This window comes from Pristiophorus japonicus, chromosome 7, assembly GCF_044704955.1.
Source record: "Pristiophorus japonicus isolate sPriJap1 chromosome 7, sPriJap1.hap1, whole genome shotgun sequence".
Taxonomy (NCBI): Eukaryota; Metazoa; Chordata; class Chondrichthyes; family Pristiophoridae; genus Pristiophorus; species Pristiophorus japonicus.
The window spans coordinates 32,116,894-32,137,583 of record NC_091983.1 but is presented as its reverse complement, the minus strand read 5'-3'; the positions used below and the strand labels follow the sequence as shown (position 1 = coordinate 32,137,583).

Below are 20,690 nucleotides of genomic sequence, written 5' to 3'. Positions count from 1 at the left end.
GCATTACCCGAGATGCTCGAAAGAATAAGCTTGGTACCAACCCAAGAAATGCTGCGCCACTGCCTGTGGGCAGGCGTGGAGTCACCAAGACCAAGCGCAGCGGGCAGTCTTAAAATAAGGTGGAGGAGAGATTGCTGCTGTTGTAACTATTGTAACTGTTCTCAAATTAAAAGTTTTTTGTAAGTGATTTTAAATTTACAAGTTTAAATATTTGTAAATGATAAAGTTTTTAAGTGATCTTAACTGAATACTTCCAAAGTTTGATACAAGAATATTTTTATTAAAGTTAAGTAAAGTACAAACAAGTGTTAAACTTTTGAATAAAATATATTTTAAATTATAACTGAATCATTTACATTATTTGTTCCATTATTAATACATTTTTGAATTGAAAAAGAATCATTTCCATTATTTGTTCCATTAACACAACACAACATTATGGAACAGGTCCAAACAGTAAACATGGTCCATTTGGAATAGTTGTCGCTGATCCTTCAGGCAGCAAAGCGTTCATGGATGAGCTGCTGGCACAAGGTTCCAGCAATTGTTAAAGGGACACGATGGCCCTCCCTCTTTCACCATCTTGCTCCGGATTCAGGTAGTTGCATGGCTTCCTTGTCCTCCTCCTCCTCTTCATCTACATCTTCCTCCTCATCAGCCACTCTTGCCTCAGGTTGGTCCTCCACTACCAGGTGCTGCTGCCTCACGATGACTAAGTTATGCAGCATGCAGCACACAACAGTGAACTGACTGACAATCTCAGGGGAGTATTGCATGTAGACTCCGGAATGGTCCAGGCATCTGAAATGCTGTTTCAAGATGCCAATGGTCCTCTTTATGATGCTGTAAGTTGCAATGTGCGATTATGTTGTATTCCCGGTCAGCTTCCATCCGGGTTACTTGTAGGGGCATCATGAGCCAGGTGGAAAGGCCATAGCCTTTGTCTCCCAGTAACCAGCTCTGCCCTTCTGGCTGCTGCTGAAACATGGCAGATAAAGCGTTCTCACTTAGGATGAAAGCATCATGGGTGCTCCCAGGGTATCTTGCATCAATTGCCATGATGTGATGTATAATGTCACAGACAAGCTGCACGTTCACGGAGTGGAAGTCTTTTCTGTTCCTCCACATCTCTGAATCCTCCAAAGGTGCTCGCAAGGCGATGTGGGCACAATCAATGCAGCCCTCTACCTTTGGGAAACCAGCATTTCTGGAGAAGCCCACTGCCCTGTCACGCATTGCCTGGGTGGTCATGGGGAACTTTATGTAGTCATTCCTCTGGGCATATAGTGCAGCAGTCACCTGCCAAATGCAGATATGTGTTGCATGTTGAAAAATGGCACACACATACCCAGTTGTGGCCTGGAATGATCTGGATGCATTGAAGCAAAGTGCAGCTGTAACCTTTACTTCAACTGACAAAGCAGGCCTCCTGATGTTTCTAGATTGCAGGTCTGCTTTTATTAACTCTCAGATCTCGGTTACAACTTCTTTGTGGAAACGTAGCCTTCTCACACAGTCTGCATCACTCAGATGCAGGTATGAATGCCTGTCTCGATACACACAATGTGGGCAAGGCCTCCTACGTGCTCTGGGGTTCCTCAGGTGATGCTGCCTAATCAATCTTCTCCTCCGCAGCACCATCATGACATCATCTGTTATATGACATCATCTGTTTTTAAAAAAAACTTTTTTTTAAAAAAACAGGCTTGCACGAGGTATGGCATTGTCAATATTGCCCCCATAATTTAATTGTAGCTTTGCAACAAGCTCAAAACAGTAGGATAAAGCACTCACACCTTCTTTCCTCTCTCTCTCTCTCTCTCTCTCTCCAAGGTGTACGTCCTGGTATGGACCACACCCTGGTCTGCGCAAGCGTAATAGGCTTGCTTATAACAGGAAGCTAGGCATTCAATGAAGACATTTGGGGCAAAGTCTAATGCAATTCTCTTTGATCTTTTCAAAGGACCACCCCACTACCGAACGTTTCCTCACCGGGCTCGAGGGTTGGAGCATCGGCCGGCAGAATTGCTCCCTCGTCCAGCAGGGGAGTGGTACTTTGAAAAGAATTGCATTAGACTTCCATTTTCTCCTTTTTGACTTGGACACAGGCTCAGCTTCCATTACCTCACCCCCCCCCCCCCCCCCACCCCTGGGCTTCTTTTGAAGCTGCTGTATAGCCTAAGGGTTCTCATCCCTTACATGAGTGGCTAGCAGTTCAGTTCAGCTTCCACCCTGCCCCCCCCCCCGCCCCCTTCGGGCTTCTTTTGAAGCTGAGCCCATGTCCGGGCGAGGGAACGATTCTGCCGGCCAACACTCCAACCCTCGAGCCCGGTGAGGAGACATTCGGTGGTGGGGTAGTACTTTGAAAAAAATTAAAGAATTGCATTAGACTTCCATTTTCTCCCTTTTGACTTTGAAACAATTAAGATTTATTATGCATATTCTTTGCCTTCATGACTCCCTCCAAAACTTTGAAAACAATGGCGTCTTTCTGCGCCGATTTTGTAATGTGCGCTGCTTTTTCTGAGAGGTCACATGCTGTTCTAGGAAAAATGTAAGTTGGCCAAACTTGCTTAAATGTGAAAAACTGGCGCAGACATCAGGTTACGTCCCCCTTTGACGCAAAAAATTCATAACGTAAAAAAATCATACCTAACTGAATTACGCTGGCGCAGAAACTTAGAGATTTTTATTAACACGGAAAAAAAAACGGTGCACGGCACAGATAATTGGGGAAAATTGAGCCCTATAATCTAATTTAAAAGGGAATTGGATAAGCATTTGAAATGGAAGAAATAAAAGGACAGGTTAGGGAAATGGGATTGAAGTTTGCAACAGAACTAGCACCAGACAATGGGCTGATTTGGTCTGCCTGCGTGCTATAATTTCTAGGATTCCATATGCACTTCAGGCTTGGGTAATTTGGATGCTGGATAGCAAAATGTTCACCAGCTTTCCATTCAGTCACTTGTCACAGAACAACAGTGTAACTGAGTTGAATGTGCAACTTCCTCTCTCCATTCATTGAAGTGCATGATGCCAGTTTTTATATAATGGTGGGTGGGGAAACGATATACAATGTTTGGTGCACTCTTTATTCAAATAACTTTGTTCGTATCAGAAGTTTTATTATTGTTTTGATAAGAGAAATCCAATTTTACTCAGCTTCTTGTGTGTTTCTACAGGTGAAAATTGATATTAATAATTTGTTAGATATCCCATTGCCTAAATTTCTACCAGATGTTACTGATGTGCCTTCTGATAGTCCACCCACATCACCAGTCAAGAAATGTAAGTGAATCATGTACATTTTACTAGGTATTTTTCCCTTTGCTGTAACTTTTATTTTACATTCATGGGAATCTCTCCAGTATCTACGTTATCTAGCTTAAATGACTAGGCTGGAGAGTATCTTCCACCAATACCCATAGCTTGTTATCTGAATGTGCAGAACAACCCAGTGTTGCTGGACTAAGCATTGTACCTTTACCTCTCCCCACAGCGAGGCAATTGTCCGCCACTCTGAACCTTCCCATAACAATATATTTGAGTGTCAGCTGTGGCTCAGTGGGTAGCACACTCGCCTCTGAGTCAGAAGTTTGTGGGTTTAAGTCCCACCCCAGGGACTTGAGCACACAAATCTAGGCTGACACTCCAGTGCCGTGCTGAGGGAGTGCTGCACTGTCGGAGGTGCCGTCTTTCGGATGAGATGTAAAACGAGATCCAGTCTGCTCTCGGGTGGACGTATGCCACTATTTTGAAGAAGAACAGGGGAGTTATCCCCGATGTTCTGGCCAATATTTATCCCTCAATCCATATAACAAAAACAGATTTATCTGGTCATTATCACATTGCTGTTTGTGGGAGCTTGCTGTGTGCAAATTGCCTGCCATGTTTCCCACATTACAACACTGACTACACTCCAAAAAAAAGTACTTCATTTCCTGTAAAACGCTTTGAGACATCTAGTGGTCATGAAAGGTGCTATATAAATGCAAGTCTGTCTTTCTTTGAGATCAAAAACTCACTCATTTACTTTTGATATTTTATATGCATTTTAAATGATCCTGCTGGATACTTTTGTCAGGTTAATGTACAAAGGTTTTGAAGATAATAGTCATTGCAGTTAAGAATTGGTTCTGAGAAAGAAATTGGAGAAGCCAGCTATAAATTGTTTGAGCATAAATGTTTAAAAAGTATAATGTTAACTGACTAGCCATCTCAGGCAGTAAGTAAGGATAATGTAACTACTAATATTTAAAAAGTTATGTGCAATAAGTAGGTGAAAAGTAAAACTCTTCAACCTGCAGTGTTTTAATTATGTAGGTCATCTACAAGTATGTCACTGGCCTGTGCCAATTAGGCACTGAGACTGCAGGGGCTAACTGTCCAGTTGAAACTGGTCATTTATTGTGAATTATCTGCTAAGGGGAAGAATGAATTACATTTAATATGTGAGAAAGTAATGGGACTGGAGACAAATCTCCAGGACCTGATGGTTTGCATCATAGGGTGCTAAAAAGAAACGGGTGTGGAAATTGCAGATGTGTTGAGTCAAAATTTGCCAAAGCTCCCTAGATATGGGAATTCTATTTCCATTTATTTAAGAAAGGAGGGAGGAAGAAACCAACAAATTACAAACCTATCATCAGGGAAAGAGTGACAGAGCACTCGAGCAAGTATGTGCTGCTCAGAGAGTCACACAAAGGGGAGTGGAAATCTGGAAGTTATTCCCCCAAATGTTAGATCAAGTGAAAACTTCAAGATTAAGATCAATAGACTTTTGTTGGGCAAGAGTATCAATGACTGGAACAGGGGTAGGTAAATGGAGATGGGGTACAGATCAGCTACAAATCTAATTGAATGGTGGAACCGGCTCTAGGGGCTGAATGGCCCATTCCTGTTCCTAATTACTGAAGTTTAGTTAATTAAATGTAATTTTCTTGTATCTGAAATTGAAAATTGTCTTTCTCCTTCTCTTTATACCAGCAGCAATAGCCAACATTTCTGATAGCACGGTGGAGTTTACTGGTCGGAGATTAAACTGTAAAATGCAGGTGTACTCTGGCTCTAAAACAACAAACATTGTGAAGATGATGTCTCTGTATGAACAGTGCATTCGAGTCCTCCAGAACAACATTGACTGTAAGGAATTAGGAACACAATTTTCCATTTCTTTTTAAAAAAAAAAAATAGATGCCAGAGGAGAAATAAAAATAGAAATGGTACAAACAATATGGCACTTTATCATAATGGGTCTTTTCACAAACATTTTGTATCTTTTCTTCCCTGTATTGTATGTGCACGAATCAATCGAGAAAACAGATGATCACTTCTTTCTAGCTTTTGGACGGTGCTGCTCTATAATTGCCTGCGGATCATCCTGAAGGACCCTTAAGCTGAATCTCGAATAGAAAAGCATGCAACCCAGCATTCCTCTATTACACATCAGTAAAATGTTAATTGCATGTTTATGAAAATATTTAAAACTTTTTTTGTTTTGTGGACTATTGACCTTTTATGGAACTAAATGCTCTTTTTTACATATTCCAAAAATTGTAACTTTACTAAAGCAGAAGGAATGATTAAAATGTGTCCAAACTTTATTTTTGTAACTCAAGCAGTTACAGGTAATCTTTACAGTCAAGTGCGCTTATGTGGACAAAATGTTGATAATCTCAATTTTAATTCTTCCTCTTTTTCCCTCATCTCTCAAGCTATTCATGAAGTAGGTGGTGTGCCATTTGAGATTATTGAGCCAGTGCTTGAACGATGTACTTCAGAACAGCTCTATCGAATTGAGGAATGCAACCCGGTGAGGAAACTCGTAAGACCCACGTTCATATTGACCAGTAAATAGCAACTGACTAGCACTATTTCAAAGTATGTTCTTGGACTACCTTTCTAGTTCATGATGGCAAAATATCTGGGGTGTACGTAGTGAAGTATAATTAGTTTAAAACTCCCAGCCATTCTGTACCGTGTTTGCCTTAAGAACAACTGTTGCAGTAGTATTACTTTAGTCCTAGATATAATTTTAATTTTTGTTTCATCTCTGGAGCTTGAGTTTTAGTCTTCAGAAAAAATTTTGTCCTAATTTTAGTCTAGTCCTTTGCTCACAAACTTTCGTTGTAGTTTAACTTTAGTCAAGAATGTAGTTCCTGGCTCCCATATTTTTGGTTGCGTCTTCATTTTCATTCAAATTGTTTTGCCTCTTGCACAACTGAAGTCCAGAAAAATAAAGTGAAAAGCTTATGCTTAAATGATGACTAATGTTTGATTTGTTGGTTTAAATTTCCAACTGCTCTTAAAGTTGTGGACCATTGACTGTGTTTACATTTATTTTGCTTCTATATCTTGAATTTCAGTTTCATATTTGCTTTAGTCACCAAGGTATTTTGTCCTTATTTTAACTCTAGTTGTCAAAGTTGTTGCAGTCCTTGACTCCTTTATTTATCATTTGAGTCGATGTAAACAATGCTGCTCATTGGGCATCATAATAACTCTCTGCCGTTTTTGGAATACTATTTTAATCTGGTCACCCATTTTAATCTGAATTGCGTCCTATCAGTTAATTAGCTAAAAGAGTAAGTTTTCCCAACACTTCAGAATTGTATCCCTTTTAAGAATGGCTCTTGTTCAATGCCTGAATTTTTAAATCTCACTTGTTTAAGGTGATTAGGCAACTAAATAGGTTGTCCTTTTTTAGGTAGGTCTGTGCTTTGATAATGACCACATTTTGGTATATGTTCTATAATCGATCAGGAAAGCAATATTTTTATATTCAGAAGCTTTTAATAAAACTTGAAGTTTATTTTAATGTTTTGGTTTTTTTTTCTACCTTTGTTTAGATTATTGTTTAGCCTTCATATTTTACAGATGCAAGCACACACACCTATCCATGATATCTATATAAGCTGTCTTTGATGAGCAATATCACTACATAAGACAGTGTTTTAAGTTTAAAATAAGCAAATTTACTTTACAAAGGATGAACAAGCAAATATTTAAGTGATACATATTTAGAATACAAATCCTATCGAGCTCCTCCACGAAACTGAATAAGCGATTTGAAAAACTACAGATCCTTAAATATCCATGGAAACATTTACTGGAATTTTCTGCATTTTGGATAACTACATTCAGAAATACAGGGTAACATGCTATCACACACAAACTAACAAATCACACCGTTTGTGTTTGAAAGTAGCTTGACTCCTCTTTCAAGCTTTTTGAATGAATCTTGGTATTGAGTTAAGCTTGGCACAAGATTTTGATTGTAACTGGCTATCGAGCTCCTTAAATATTGTCCGGATTTGAAAGGATAGACACCAAGTCAAAACTAGACAAAAAAACTTCCTTTTTTCACTACCCTAGATCATTACAGTATTTGCTTTAATGTTACTAATGCCGAATATGTAGACTAAGCATATGTACTATAAGGTATGTACTTGCACTTCCACTACTGTGAATCCTGTTTCAGAAGCCATAATGATGCCATGTCCTTAAATTTTCCTGTTTGCTTTGAGTATTAGATCAAATATTTACATGCTCATCCTTAATAAATAAATAACTGTGAATAACTTGCATGTCGACTCATAACAAGCTCACTACTTTCATACTTTTCTGTAAACTTAGTGGGACTGAGGAACAAAGTATTATGACACAAAGATGCACTGTTGTACAAAAGGGTATCATCTGTGCAGCATTTGAAAATGAAGGTCCCTTGTATTTTTATTTAAATAGCACATTAGATTTAAGCATATGCACCTATTTATATGAATTGGTCTGAAGTTGGATAGCTGCGTGCTCGAGTAACTGAGACAGTTCCTCTCGACACTTGGGCCGGAATTTTCTGGGGTGGTAGCGGGTGTGATTGTGGCGGGTCAGGTGGGAAAGTTGTTGTTTTTGGGAGCGGGTTGAGAACCCGCTGTCACCCTGCCCACCCACACCTGTCCCCCAGGCACGTTTTATCATTGCAGAGCTGACCTGACCGGCAGTGGCAGGTGACCTAATTGAAATCATTATCAGGTAGTTTTCAGGCACGAAAGAGTCTTTTTTCACTTTTTTTTACATTTTTTAAATGGCCACAGGATTTACGCAGCTTGGGAACCACATCTGTCAAGCTGAGGCGGGAATTCAGTGGCCATTGCTCCAGGTGATTACTTGACAACATCAAATGTACAGTAAAAGCTCCCACCTGACAGATAATCACTTTGCTCAGGCAGAAGATGTTGCTCAGTCCATTTCCAGCACAGATTCTGCAGGCTGCAAGTCTTTCCAGCAAATTCTCCATCAGTGTCACATCATTGGAAGAACTCTCTCACCATTAACCGATTGCTTCTGTCATCCGTACTTCACCTGCCATCTATTCCATCAACATGGATGCTGTTTATATTCTCTCACCTTGGTCCTCAGAATCGAATCATGATAAGCCCCAACATCAGCAGCACCAGACACACCAACAGCACCAACCTTCTCAGCAATCAACTGATGCTCTCAGGACACACGGCATCAGCAGCCGAGCATATTGCTGCCCAGGAGGCCAGCGATGGCCTCATCATGGCCAAATTTAGTTAACTTGACACTGTACACCCTGGCTGCCACATGATGCACCAGGTTGGCACCACCCCACACCAACACCATAAAGTTTCCCTGTAATGACCAAGCCATTTCTTTTACATTCATCACCGTTGCGAGGGTACCGCTGTGTCTCACCATACACTGCAAGACACTGAGCCACTGCCAAAGGTGCACACAAATCTATCCAAGTGTTGAAAATAAAGATGTTTGACACCACATTAACAAACTTTATATAAACATTGACTAAAACACCCAAGTGGCTACCCTTGTGTGCGTGCTGTGAATCCCTCCATAAGTATAACCTGGGTGCAGCCCTCTGCCTCTGTGCCGTCATTCAGTGATTGCAGCACTCCAATGCTGTAGTGCACTGACAGCACTATGTTAGATTAAACATCAATTCTAAAGTGGCCATGGTCCCTTTTAAAGATCCCGGCTGAAAATGCATCATGAATGACGTCACCAGACCCGCTCTATCTCATTGGGCTGGGTAATACGCGGGGCGGCTTAATAGGCCCCATTAAGGTAAGTTCATTTTCAACAGCGGGATGGAGCCAGCAGCGGGGTCGCGACCTACCGCACAGACACCGCCCACACCGGAACCACCCAGGCAAAGAAAATTCTGGCCTTTAATTTCAAAAATATCATGAATTTGAGTGTTCTGGTTGCTGTAACTTAATCTCTTTCCTCTATGGAATGACATGTGTTTTCAGCTCTGTTGTTGAATGGAGTGCTATAGGAAAGCAAGGCGTGTTTCCTGGCTGACTCCAACTTGCGTCACAGTTTTTAGAGGCCGATAATGAAGCAACAAGCATCGTGGCTGTTGCAAAATCTGTGATTCAATAACTCTTGGTGCAAATTGTTTTTCATAAGATTAACATCAACATTTTTGCAATGTTTACTGGAGGGTTTCTCACTTACCAGATGTGGTTTGAGTTATATTATCCATTACCATACATAGAAATACAGGTCTACCCAGCACTGAAACAGGCCATTCAGCCAAACTGGTCTATGCTGGTGTTTACATTGCTCACGAGCCTCTTCCCATCCCTCTTCACCTAACCCTATCAGTATGTTGTTCTATTCCTTTCTCGCTCGTGTGTATCTAGATTCCCTTTAAATGCATCTGTGCTGTTTGCCTCAACTACTTCCTGTGGTGCGTGTTTAACATTCTTGCCACTCTCTGGGTAAAGACGTTTCTTCTGAATTCCCTATTGGATTTATTAGTGACTATCTTATAGGGGAATCTAAAACTAGAGGTCATAAATATAAGTGGAAACATTTGCTCTATATCTACCCTATCAAACCCTTTCATCATCTTGAAGGCCTCTATCAGATCACCCCTCAGCCTTCTCTTTTTGCAGAGAAAAGAGCCCAGCTTGTTCAGCTTTTTGTGATAAGTATATCCTCTCAGTTCTGATATCATCTTGTGACTCTCTTTTGCATCTTCTCCAGTGCCTCTATATATCCTTTTTATAATATGGAGACCAGAACTGTTCGCGGTGCTCCAAGTGTAGTCGAACTTATATATTTAACATTACTTCTCTGCTTTTCAATTCTATCCCTCGAGAAATGCACTCCAGTTCTTGGTTTACCTTTTTATGGCCTTATTAACCTGTGTCTCTACTAATAGTGATTTGTGTGACTAATACTAGATCCCTCTGCTCTTCTACCCCATTCAGACTCTTGTATTCCAAGCAGTATGTGCCTTCCTTATTCCTCCTACCAAAATGCACCAGCTCACAATGTAACTATTTTGAAATTAATTTGCCAGCTACATGCCCATTCTGTAAGTTTATTAATGTTGTCTTGTATTTTGTTGCATTTTTCCTCAGTATTGATTACTTCCCCTTCTCCACCCCCCCCCCCCCACACACACACACACACACCCAAATGTGGTTTTGTCCACAACTTCAAAAATTGTACTTTGATTCCCGAATCCAAATCATTTAATGTAAATTGTGAACCCCAGTGACCCTATCACCGATCCCTGTGGAACACCACTTTTTGGCAGTCTGTGTAACTACCCTTAACCCCTACTCTGTTTTCTGCTTTGTAGCCATCTTGCTATCCATTCTGTTACTTGTCCCCTGATTCTATATACTGCGACCTCAGTCATGAGTTAACCTTATTGACGGTCTCTTGAAAATCCAAATATATTGCATCTAATAGATTGCCCTTGTCTACTCTTTCTGTTACTACTTCAAAGAACAACAACTTCCATTTATATAGCACCTTTTTAATTTAGTAAAGCATCCCAAGACACTTCACAGGAGCAGTATCAAAAATAATTTGACACTGAGCCACAGAAATATCAGATGACCAAAAACTTGGTCAAAGAGGTAGGTATTAAGGAGCATCTTAAAGGAGGGGGAGAGAGGTGGAGAGGTTAAGGGAGGAAATTCCAAAGCTTAAGGCCGAGGCAGCTGAAGGCATAGCTGCCAAAATGGAGCGATGTTAAAATCGGGGGGCATAACGGGCCAGAATTGGAAGAGGACAGAGATCCTCTTTTTAAAAAATTCGATATGGGATGTGGGCATCGCTGGCAAGCCCAGTATTTATCGCCCATTTCTAATTGCCCTTGAGAAGGTGGTGGTGAGCCGCTGTCTTGAACCACTGTAGTCCATGCGGTGAAGGTGCTCCCACAGTGCTGTTAGGGAGGGAGTTCCAGGATTTTGACCCAGCGACAATGATATATTTCCAAGTCAGGATGGTGTATGACTTGGAAGGGAACGTGGAGGTGGTGGTGTTCCCATGTGCCTGCTGCCCTTGTTGGTGATGGAGGGAGTGAATGTTTAAGGTGGTGGATGGGGTGCCAATCAAGCATGCTGCTTTGTTCTGGATGGTTTCGAGCTTTTTGAGTGTTGGAGCTGCACACATCCAGGCAAGTGGAGAGTATTCCATCACACTCCTGACTTGTGCCTTGTAGATGGTGGAAAGACTTTCGGGAGTCAGGAGATGCGACACTCGGTACAGAATACCCAGCCTCTGACCTGCTCTTGTAGCCACAGTATTTATGTGGCTGGTCCAGTTTCTGGTAAATGGTGTCCCCCAGGATATTGATGGTGATGATAATGTCATTGAATGTTAAGGGACAGTGGTTAGACTCTCGCTTGTTGGAGATGGTCATTGCCTGGCACTTGGGTGGCGTGAATGTTACTTGCTACTTATCTGCCCAAGCCTGAGTGTTGTCCAGGTCTTGCTGCATGCGGGCATGGATTGCTTCGTTATGAGGAGTTGCAAATGGCACTGAACGCTGCAGTCATCAGCGAACATCCCCACTTCTGACATTATGATGGAGGGAAGGTCATTGATGAAGCAGCGAAAGATGGTGGGGCTGAGGACACTGCCCTGAGGAACTCCTGCAGCGATGTCCTAGGGCTGAGATGATTGACCTCCAACTACCACAACCACCTTCCTTTGTGCTAGGTATAACTCCAGCCAGTGGAGAGTTTTCCCTCTGATTCACATGGACTTAAGTTTTACGAAACCACATTCGGATTTCATCTCCACAAGGACTGTGCAGTGATCACTGCTACCAATGCTGTCATGGACTGATGCATCTGCGATTGGTAGATTGGTGAGAGCGAGGTCAGGTAGTTTTTTCCCTCATGTTGGTTCTCTCAACACCTGCCACAGGCCCAGTCTGGCAGATATGTCCTTCAGGACTCGGCCAGCTCTGTCAGTAGTGGTGCTACCGAGCCACTCTTAGTGATGGAGATTGAAGTCCCCCACCCAGAGTACATTCTGTGCCCTTGCTACTCTCAGTGCTTCTTCCAAGTGGTGTTTGACATGGAGTACTGATTCATCAGCTGAGAAAGGGTGGTAGGTGGTTATCAGCAGGAGGTTTCCTTACCCATGCTTGACCTGAAGCCATGAGTTTTCATGGGGTCTGGAGTCAATGGGCAGGTAAGAGTCAACCACATTGCTGTGGGTCTGGAGTCGCATATAAGCCAGACCGGGTAAGGACGGCAGATATCCTTCCCTAAAGGGCATTAGTGAACCAGATGGGTTTTTAACGACACTCCGGTAATTTTATGGTCACCATTACTGATACTAGCATTTTATTTGAGATTTTTTAAATTCCCCGGCTGCTGTGGTGGGATTTGAACTCGCGTCTCTGGATTACTAGTCCAGTAACGTTACTATTATGCCACCATTCCTCTTAATCTTGGAGGGTGATAGAGCTGAAGGAGGTTACCGAGATAGAGAGAGATTTGAAAACACAGGTGGGAATTTTAAAATTGAGGCATTGCTGGACCAGGAGCCAACTTCGATCAGCTAGCACAGGGGTGGTGGGTGAATGGTATTTGTTGCGATTTAGGCTACGGACAACAGGGTTTTGATGAGCTCCAGTTTATGGAGGATGGAAAATGGGAAGCTGGCCAGGAGTGCATTGGAATAGTCAAGTCCAGCGGTAACGAAACCATAGATGAGGGTTTCAGCAGCAGTTGAGCTGACGCAGAGCGGAGTCAGGCGATGTTATGATGGTGGAAGGAGGCGGTTTTGGTGATGGAATGAATGTGGTCAGAAGTTCAATTTGGGGGTCTCTGTCTCTCTGTCTTCTCCCCCCCCCCCCCCCCTTCGCCCTCGCCATAGCGAGGGGATTTGAGTACAGGGGCAGGGAGGTGTTGCTACAGTTGTACAGGGCATTGGTGAGGCCACACCTGGAGTATTGTGTACAGTTTTGGTCTCCTAACTTGAGGAAGGACATTCTTGCTATTGAGGGAGTGCAGCGAAGGTTCACCAGACTGATTCCCAGGATGGCGGGACTGACCTGTCAAGAAAGACTGGATCAACTGGGCTTGTATTCACTGGAGTTCAGAAGAATGAGAGGGGACCTCATAGAAACATTTAAAATTCTGACGGGGTTAGACAGGTTAGATGCAGGAAGAATGTTCCCAATGTTGGGGAAGTGCAGAACCAGAGGTCACAGTCTAAGGATAAGGGGTAAGCCATTTAGGACCGAGATGCGGAGGAACTTCTTCACCCAGAGAGTGGTGAACCTGTGGAATTCTCTACCACAGAAAGTTGTTGAGGCCAATTCACTAAATATATTCAAAAAGGAGTTAGATGAGGTCCTTACTACTAGGGGGATCAAGGGGTATGGCGAGAAAGCAGGAATGGGGTACTGAAGTTGAATGTTCAGCCATGAACTCATTGAATGGCGGTGCAGGCTAGAAGGGCCGAATGGCCTACTCCTGCACCTATTTTCTATGTTTCTATGTCTCTCCCCCACCCCCCCCTCGCCCTCGCGCGCTCTGTCTCCCCCCCCCCCCTCGCCCTCGCGCGCTCTGTCTCCCCCCCCCCTCGCCCTCGCGCGCTCTGTCTCCCCCCCCTCGCCCTCGCGCGCTCTGTCTCCCCCCCCCCTCGCCCTCGCGCGCTCTGTCTCCCCCCCCTCGCCCTCGCGCGCTCTGTCTCCCCCCCCTCGCCCTCGCGCGCTCTGTCTCCCCCCCTCGCCCTCGCGCGCTCTGTCTCCCCCCCCTCGCCCTCGCGCGCTCTGTCTCCCCCCCCTCGCCCTCGCGCGCTCTGTCTCCCCCCCCTCGCCCTCGCGCGCTCTGTCTCCCCCCCCTCGCCCTCGCGCGCTCTGTCTCCCCCCCCTCGCCCTCGCGCGCTCTGTCTCCCCCCCCTCGCCCTCGCGCGATCTTTCTCCCCCCCCTCGCCCTCGCGCGATCTTTCTCCCCCCCCTCGCCCTCGCGCGCTCTGTCTCCCCCCCCTCGCCCTCGCGCGCTCTGTCTCCCCCCCCTCGCCCTCGCGCGCTCTGTCTCCCCCCCCTCGCCCTCGCGCGCTCTGTCTCCCCCCCCTCGCCCTCGCGCGCTCTGTCTCCCCCCCCTCGCCCTCGCGCGCTCTGTCTCCCCCCCCTCGCCCTCGCGCGCTCTGTCTCCCCCCCCTCGCCCTCGCGCGCTCTGTCTCCCCCCCCTCGCCCTCGCGCGCTCTGTCTCCCCCCCCTCGCCCTCGCGCGCTCTGTCTCCCCCCCCTCGCCCTCGCGCGCTCTGTCTCCCCCCCCTCGCCCTCGCGCGCTCTGTCTCCCCCCCCTCGCCCTCGCGCGCTCTGTCTCCCCCCCCTCGCCCTCGCGCGCTCTGTCTCCCCCCCCTCGCCCTCGCGCGCTCTGTCTCCCCCCCCTCGCCCTCGCGCGCTCTGTCTCCCCCCCCTCGCCCTCGCGCGCTCTGTCTCCCCCCCCTCGCCCTCGCGCGCTCTGTCTCCCCCCCCTCGCCCTCGCGCGCTCTGTCTCCCCCCCCTCGCCCTCGCGCGCTCTGTCTCCCCCCCCTCGCCCTCGCGCGCTCTGTCTCCCCCCCCTCGCCCTCGCGCGCTCTGTCTCCCCCCCCTCGCCCTCGCGCGCTCTGTCTCCCCCCCCTCGCCCTCGCGCGCTCTGTCTCCCCCCCCTCGCCCTCGCGCGCTCTGTCTCCCCCCCCTCGCCCTCGCGCGCTCTGTCTCCCCCCCCTCGCCCTCGCGCGCTCTGTCTCCCCCCCCTCGCCCTCGCGCGCTCTGTCTCCCCTCCCTCGCCCTCGCGCGCTCTGTCTCCCCCCCTCGCCCTCGCGCGCTCTGTCTCCCCCCCCTCGCCCTCGCGCGCTCTGTCTCCCTCCCCTCGCCCTCGCGCGCTCTGTCTCCCCCCCTCGCCCTCGCGCGCTCTGTCTCCCCCCCCTCGCCCTCGCGCGCTCTGTCTCCCCCCCCTCGCCCTCGCGCGCTCAGTCTCCCCCCCCTCGCCCTCGCGCGCTCAGTCTCCCCCCCCCTCGCCCTCGCGCGCTCAGTCTCCCCCCCCCTCGCCCTCGCGCGCTCAGTCTCCCCCCCCCTCGCCCTCGCGCGCTCAGTCTCCCCCCCCTCGCCCTCGCGCGCTCAGTCTCCCCCCCCTCGCCCTCGCGCGCTCAGTCTCCCCCCCCTCGCCCTCGCGCGCTCAGTCTCCCCCCCCTCGCCCTCGCGCGCTCAGTCTCCCCCCCCTCGCCCTCGCGCGCTCAGTCTCCCCCCCCTCGCCCTCGCGCGCTCAGTCTCCCCCCCCTCGCCCTCGCGCGCTCAGTCTCCCCCCCCTCGCCCTCGCGCGCTCAGTCTCCCCCCCCTCGCCCTCGCGCGCTCAGTCTCCCCCCCCTCGCCCTCGCGCGCTCTGTCTCCCCCCCCTCGCCCTCGCGCGCTCTGTCTCCCCCCCCCTCGCCCTCGCGCGCTCTGTCTCCCCCCCCCTCGCCCTCGCGCGCTCTGTCTCCCCCCCCCTCGCCCTCGCGCGCTCTGTCTCCCCCCCCCTCGCCCTCGCGCGCTCTGTCTCCCCCCCCTCGCCCTCGCGCGCTCTGTCTCCCCCCCCTCGCCCTCGCGCGCTCTGTCTCCCCCCCCTCGCCCTCGCGCGCTCTGTCTCCCCCCCCTCGCCCTCGCGCGCTCTGTCTCCCCCCCCTCGCCCTCGCGCGCTCTGTCTCCCCCCCCTCGCCCTCGCGCGCTCTGTCTCCCCCCCCTCGCCCTCGCGCGCTCTGTCTCCCCCCCCTCGCCCTCGCGCGCTCTGTCTCCCCCCCCCTCGCCCTCGCGCGCTCTGTCTCCCCCCCCTCGCCCTCGCGCGCTCTGTCTCCCCCCCCTCGCCCTCGCGCGCTCTGTCTCCCCCCCCTCGCCCTCGCGCGCTCTGTCTCCCCCCCCTCGCCCTCGCGCGCTCTGTCTCCCCCCCCCCTCGCCCTCTGATATGTCCTTACTATACAGTATAAATGCACACGAGGCCCATACTTGAGAGAGGGTCACTCTGTGACCAGTGACGTTTATTAGCCAGCACTAAAGTGATGAAGGTGGGTGGAGCTTCCCCTTTTATACCTGAAAGTCCAAGTTAGGTGTGTCTCCCACAAGTTCACCACCTAGTGGTCAGTGTTCTCATGGTGTACAACTTAGGTGAGTTTATACATGGGTTACAATGCTGGTTGAATACATGACATTACCTCCCCCCCAAAGTCTTATTGGGATCACAGGTTAAGTCTCTCTGGTGGTTTACACTCCCTTGTAGAGCGCCTGAGTTGGGGCTCCGGTTGTTGGGCGCTGGTCTGAGTGTCTGCTGTTTGCGGTGCCTCAGGTCTGTCCGGACTGCCCACAGTGACTGGGCTCTCCTCCCTTTGGTTCCTGTGTTTGGTCACCTGTGGAGGAGTGAACTCTATATCGTGTTTTTCCTCTGCTGCTTCTTTGGGGTTGCTGAACCTCCTTTTTGTTTGATCCACGTGTTTGCGGCAGATTTGTCCATTGGTAAGTTTAACTACCAGAATCCTATTCCCCTCTTTGGCAATCACAGTGCCTGCGAGCCATTTAGGCCCTGCAGCGTAGTTGAGGATAACGACAGGGTCATTGACATCAATACATTGCGCCCTTGCATTCCTATCATGGTAATCACATTGTGACTGGCGCCTGCTCTCAACAATTTCTTTCATGGTGGGGTGTATAAGGATGACCTGGTTTTGAGCATCCTTTTCATTAGCAGCTCTGTGGGTGGGACCCCTGGGATCTATTGGCCAACAGGAGGCGTGATAAGCGTCCCCTGTTTGATTATCTGCACTGCTCGTTCCGCCTGGCTGTTTGAGGCCGGCTTAAACGGTGCCGTTCTGACATGGTTGATACCATTTCTTGCCATGAAGTCCTCGAATTCAATGCTTGTAAAGCATGGGTCATTGTCGCTGACCAAGATGTCCGGTAGACCGTGGGCGGCGAACATTGCCCATAGACTTTCTACCTTGGCAGAGGATGTGCTTGAATTGAGAATGTCATACTCGATCCATTTGGAGTAGGCTTCAACTACAACCACAAACCTTTTTCCCATGAAAGGACCTGCATAGTCCACATGGATGCGTGACCATGGCTTGGCGGGTCAGGGGCGAAGGGGGGCTTCCCTGGGCGCATTGCCCAGCTGGGCACACTAAGTTCCAGGTCTGCATCTATCCCTGGCCACCAAACGTGTGACCTGGCAATTGCCTTCATCATGACAATGCCCGGGTGCTCATTGTGGAGTTCTCTGATGAACATCTCTCCGCCCATCTGGGGCATGACTACTCGGTTTCCCCATAGTTGGCAATCGGCCTGAATCGAGAGTTCATCCTTGCGCATGTAAAATGGTTTGAATTCCTCAGGGTATGCCCCGTACATGGCTGCCCTGTCCCCATTCAGGACACATTTCTTGACTAAAGACAGTAGCGGGTCTTTATTTGTCCAGACTTTAATCTGACAGGCTGTCATGGGTAAGACTTCGCTTTCAGAAGCTTCAACAGCCATGACCATCTCAGCAGCATGCTCTGTTGCCCCCTTGGTGGTGGCTAGTGGGAGCCTGCTGAGTGCATCGGCGCAGTTTTCAGTGCCTGGACTGTGCCGAATTGTATAGTCATAGGCGGCTAACGTGAGTGCCCACCTCTGTATGCGGGCCAATGCATTTGCATTTATGGCCTTGTTGGCCAAAAAGGACGTTAGAAGTTTGTGATCTGTCTCCAGCTCAAATTCCTGCCAAACAGGTACTGGTGCATTTTATTTTTACTGCATATGCACATGCAAGCGCTGCTTTTTCTACCATCCCGTAGCCCCTTTCTGCCTGGGACAGACTTCTGGAGGCATAAGCTACTGGCTGTAACTGACCCTTGGCATTAACATGCTGCAACACACACCCGACCCTATAGGACAACACGTCGCACGTTAAAGCAAGTTTCTTACATGGGTCATATTGCGTTAACAGATTGTTAGAGCACGAAATTTGTTATGCTCCATCAAAAGCCCTTTCCTGGCTGTCCCCCCAGACCCATTCGTGACCTTTGTGTAGGAGCTCGTGTAGCAGCGCTCTCAGCGTGCTCAATTTGGGAAGAAAGTTACCAAAATAGTTCAGGAGCCCCAGGAATGAACGCAGCTCTGTCATGTTACGGGGTCTGGGTGCTCTCTGGATCGTTTCTGTTTTGGACGCAGTAGGTCTGATCCCATCTGCTGCTACTCTCATCCCCAGGAATTCTACCTCTGAAGCTAGGAAGACGCGCTTTGCCTTTTTCAGTCGCAGACCTACCCGGTCCAGTCTGCGTAGCACCTCCTCCAGGTTGCGGAGGTGTTCTTCAGTATCACAACCCGTGATGAGGATGTTGTCTTGAAAAACCACTGTCCTTGGAATCGACTTGAGGAGGCTTTCCATATTTCGTTGAAAGATCGCGGCGGCCAAGCGAATCCCGAACGGACATCTGTTGTACTCAAACAACCCCTTGTGTGTCATGATGATGGTCAGCTTCTTCGACTCACTCGCCAGCTCCTGGGTCATGTAAGCTGAGGTCAGGTCCAATTTTGAAAAAAGCTTGCCACCGGATAGCGTCGCAAAGAGGTCCTCCGCTCTCGGTAGCGGGTACTGGTCTTGGAGTGACACCCGATTGATGGTGGCCTTGTAATCACCACATCTCCTGACCGACGCATCCGCCTTGAGCACCGGCACAATCGGGCTCGCCCAGTCACTGAATTCGACTGGCGAGATGATGCCTTCCCTCAGCAGGCGGTCCAATTCGCCTTCTATCTTTTCCCGCATCACGTACGGCACCGCTCTGGCCTTGTGGTGTACTGGCCTGGCGTCCAGGTTTTTGTGAATCACTACCTTGGTCCCCATAAAAGTGCCAATGCCAGGTTGAAATAGTGAGTCAAATTTGTCCAGGACCTGTGAGCATGATATTCGCTCCACAGAAGAAATTGCATTGACATCGCCCCATTTCCAGTTCATGACAGCCAGCCAACTCCCCCCCCCCCCCCCCCCCAGCAATTCGGGACAATCCAGAGTGGCAACCTGTTCTCCGAATCTTTGTGGGTCATGACTACCGTGGCGCTGCCTAGCACCGGAATGATCTCCTTTGTATATGTCCGTAACTGTGCGTCAATTGGCAATAATTTTGGACTCCTAGCCTTGGACGTCCAGAACTTGTCGAACTGTTTGATACTCATCAGGGACTGGCTGGCCCCTGTGTCTAGCTCCATTGATACTGGGATGCCATTGAGGAGCGCTTTCAATATTATCGGTGGCGTCCTGGTGTATGAAATATATATGTGCTCCACATGAACTCACTGAACTTCAGCTTCCAGCGATTTTCCCCCAGTGTCCATTTGGCCTCGTAGGGCTTACATCGTCCCCGTCCTCCTCATACATCAACCTGGCTGCAGGCTTCCTGCACATACGTGCCAAGTAACCGCTAACGTTGCAGTTTCTGCAGGTATATTGCTGATACCTGCAAACTCTGGCTGTGTGTTTGCCTCCACACCTCCGGCATGAGCCGTTGTTGGAAACAAAAGGTCCATTACCAGTCGATCGTCTCTGACTGTCTCTGTAACTGTCCTTAAGCGCACCATTAACAGGTGTTGATGGCCCCATTACTGGCCGCATTGTCCCTTGCGATGGCATGAATCGCCATTCAGCTAGCCATTGTCTCTGTTGAATTCCCCCTTTCGGTTCGACTACATGATCGGGCATGTCCGATTGCCCCTGTCTGCCTGGAGAACTGTGTGCCGCGTTAACAATGTTGACTCCCTGTCCATTTGCTGCATTTACACCAAGATTTTGTCAAACATCATTCTGGTCTCTTCCTCCCCTGAGATAAATGTCTGGGCCATCAAATCCGCTGTTTCCAGGGTCAAGTCTTTGGTCTCGATCAGTTTCCTGAAAACCCCAGCGTGCCCGATGCCCTCAATAAAAAAAAAAAAAGTCTCGCAGCGTCTCCGCTCTGCATGCATCTGGGAACTTACATCGGCTCGCCAGTCGCCGGAGGTCTGCCACGAAGTCTGGAACGCTTTGCCCTTCTCGCCGCCGGTGCGTGTAAAACCGGTGTCTCGCCATGTGCATGCTGCTCGCCGGTTTAAAGTGTTCCCCGATCAACTTACTGAGCTCTTCAAAAGTCTTGTCCGCCGGCTTCTCTGGCGCTAGAAGGTCCTTCATCAGGGAGTACGTCCTGGACCCACAAACCGTCAGGAGATGAGCCCTGCGTTTGTCGGCTGAATCCTATCCCAGCCATTCCTTAGTGACGAAACTTTGCTGTAGTTTCTCAATAAAATTGTTCCAATCATCACCAACACAGTACCTCTTGTCTGTGCACTAGTGGCCATGCTCACGTGGTTTAAATCCCAGTTTCTCGTCGCCAATGATATGTCCTTACTATACAGTATAAATG

At 48.4% G+C, this 20,690-nt stretch overlaps 1 protein-coding gene across 1 annotated transcript in view; it reads left to right on the top strand.

Annotated features, from left to right (window-relative positions):
- Positions 1-20,690, top strand: part of eloal (elongin A, like) — an 88,003-nt gene that overhangs the window by 55,208 nt on the left and 12,105 nt on the right. Inside the window, exons 5-7 of the mRNA XM_070884172.1 lie at positions 3,186-3,291; positions 4,990-5,145; positions 5,718-5,815. Of these exons, the coding sequence (XP_070740273.1) occupies positions 3,186-3,291; positions 4,990-5,145; positions 5,718-5,815 (360 nt within the window). The remainder of the gene's footprint in view (positions 1-3,185; positions 3,292-4,989; positions 5,146-5,717; positions 5,816-20,690) is intronic.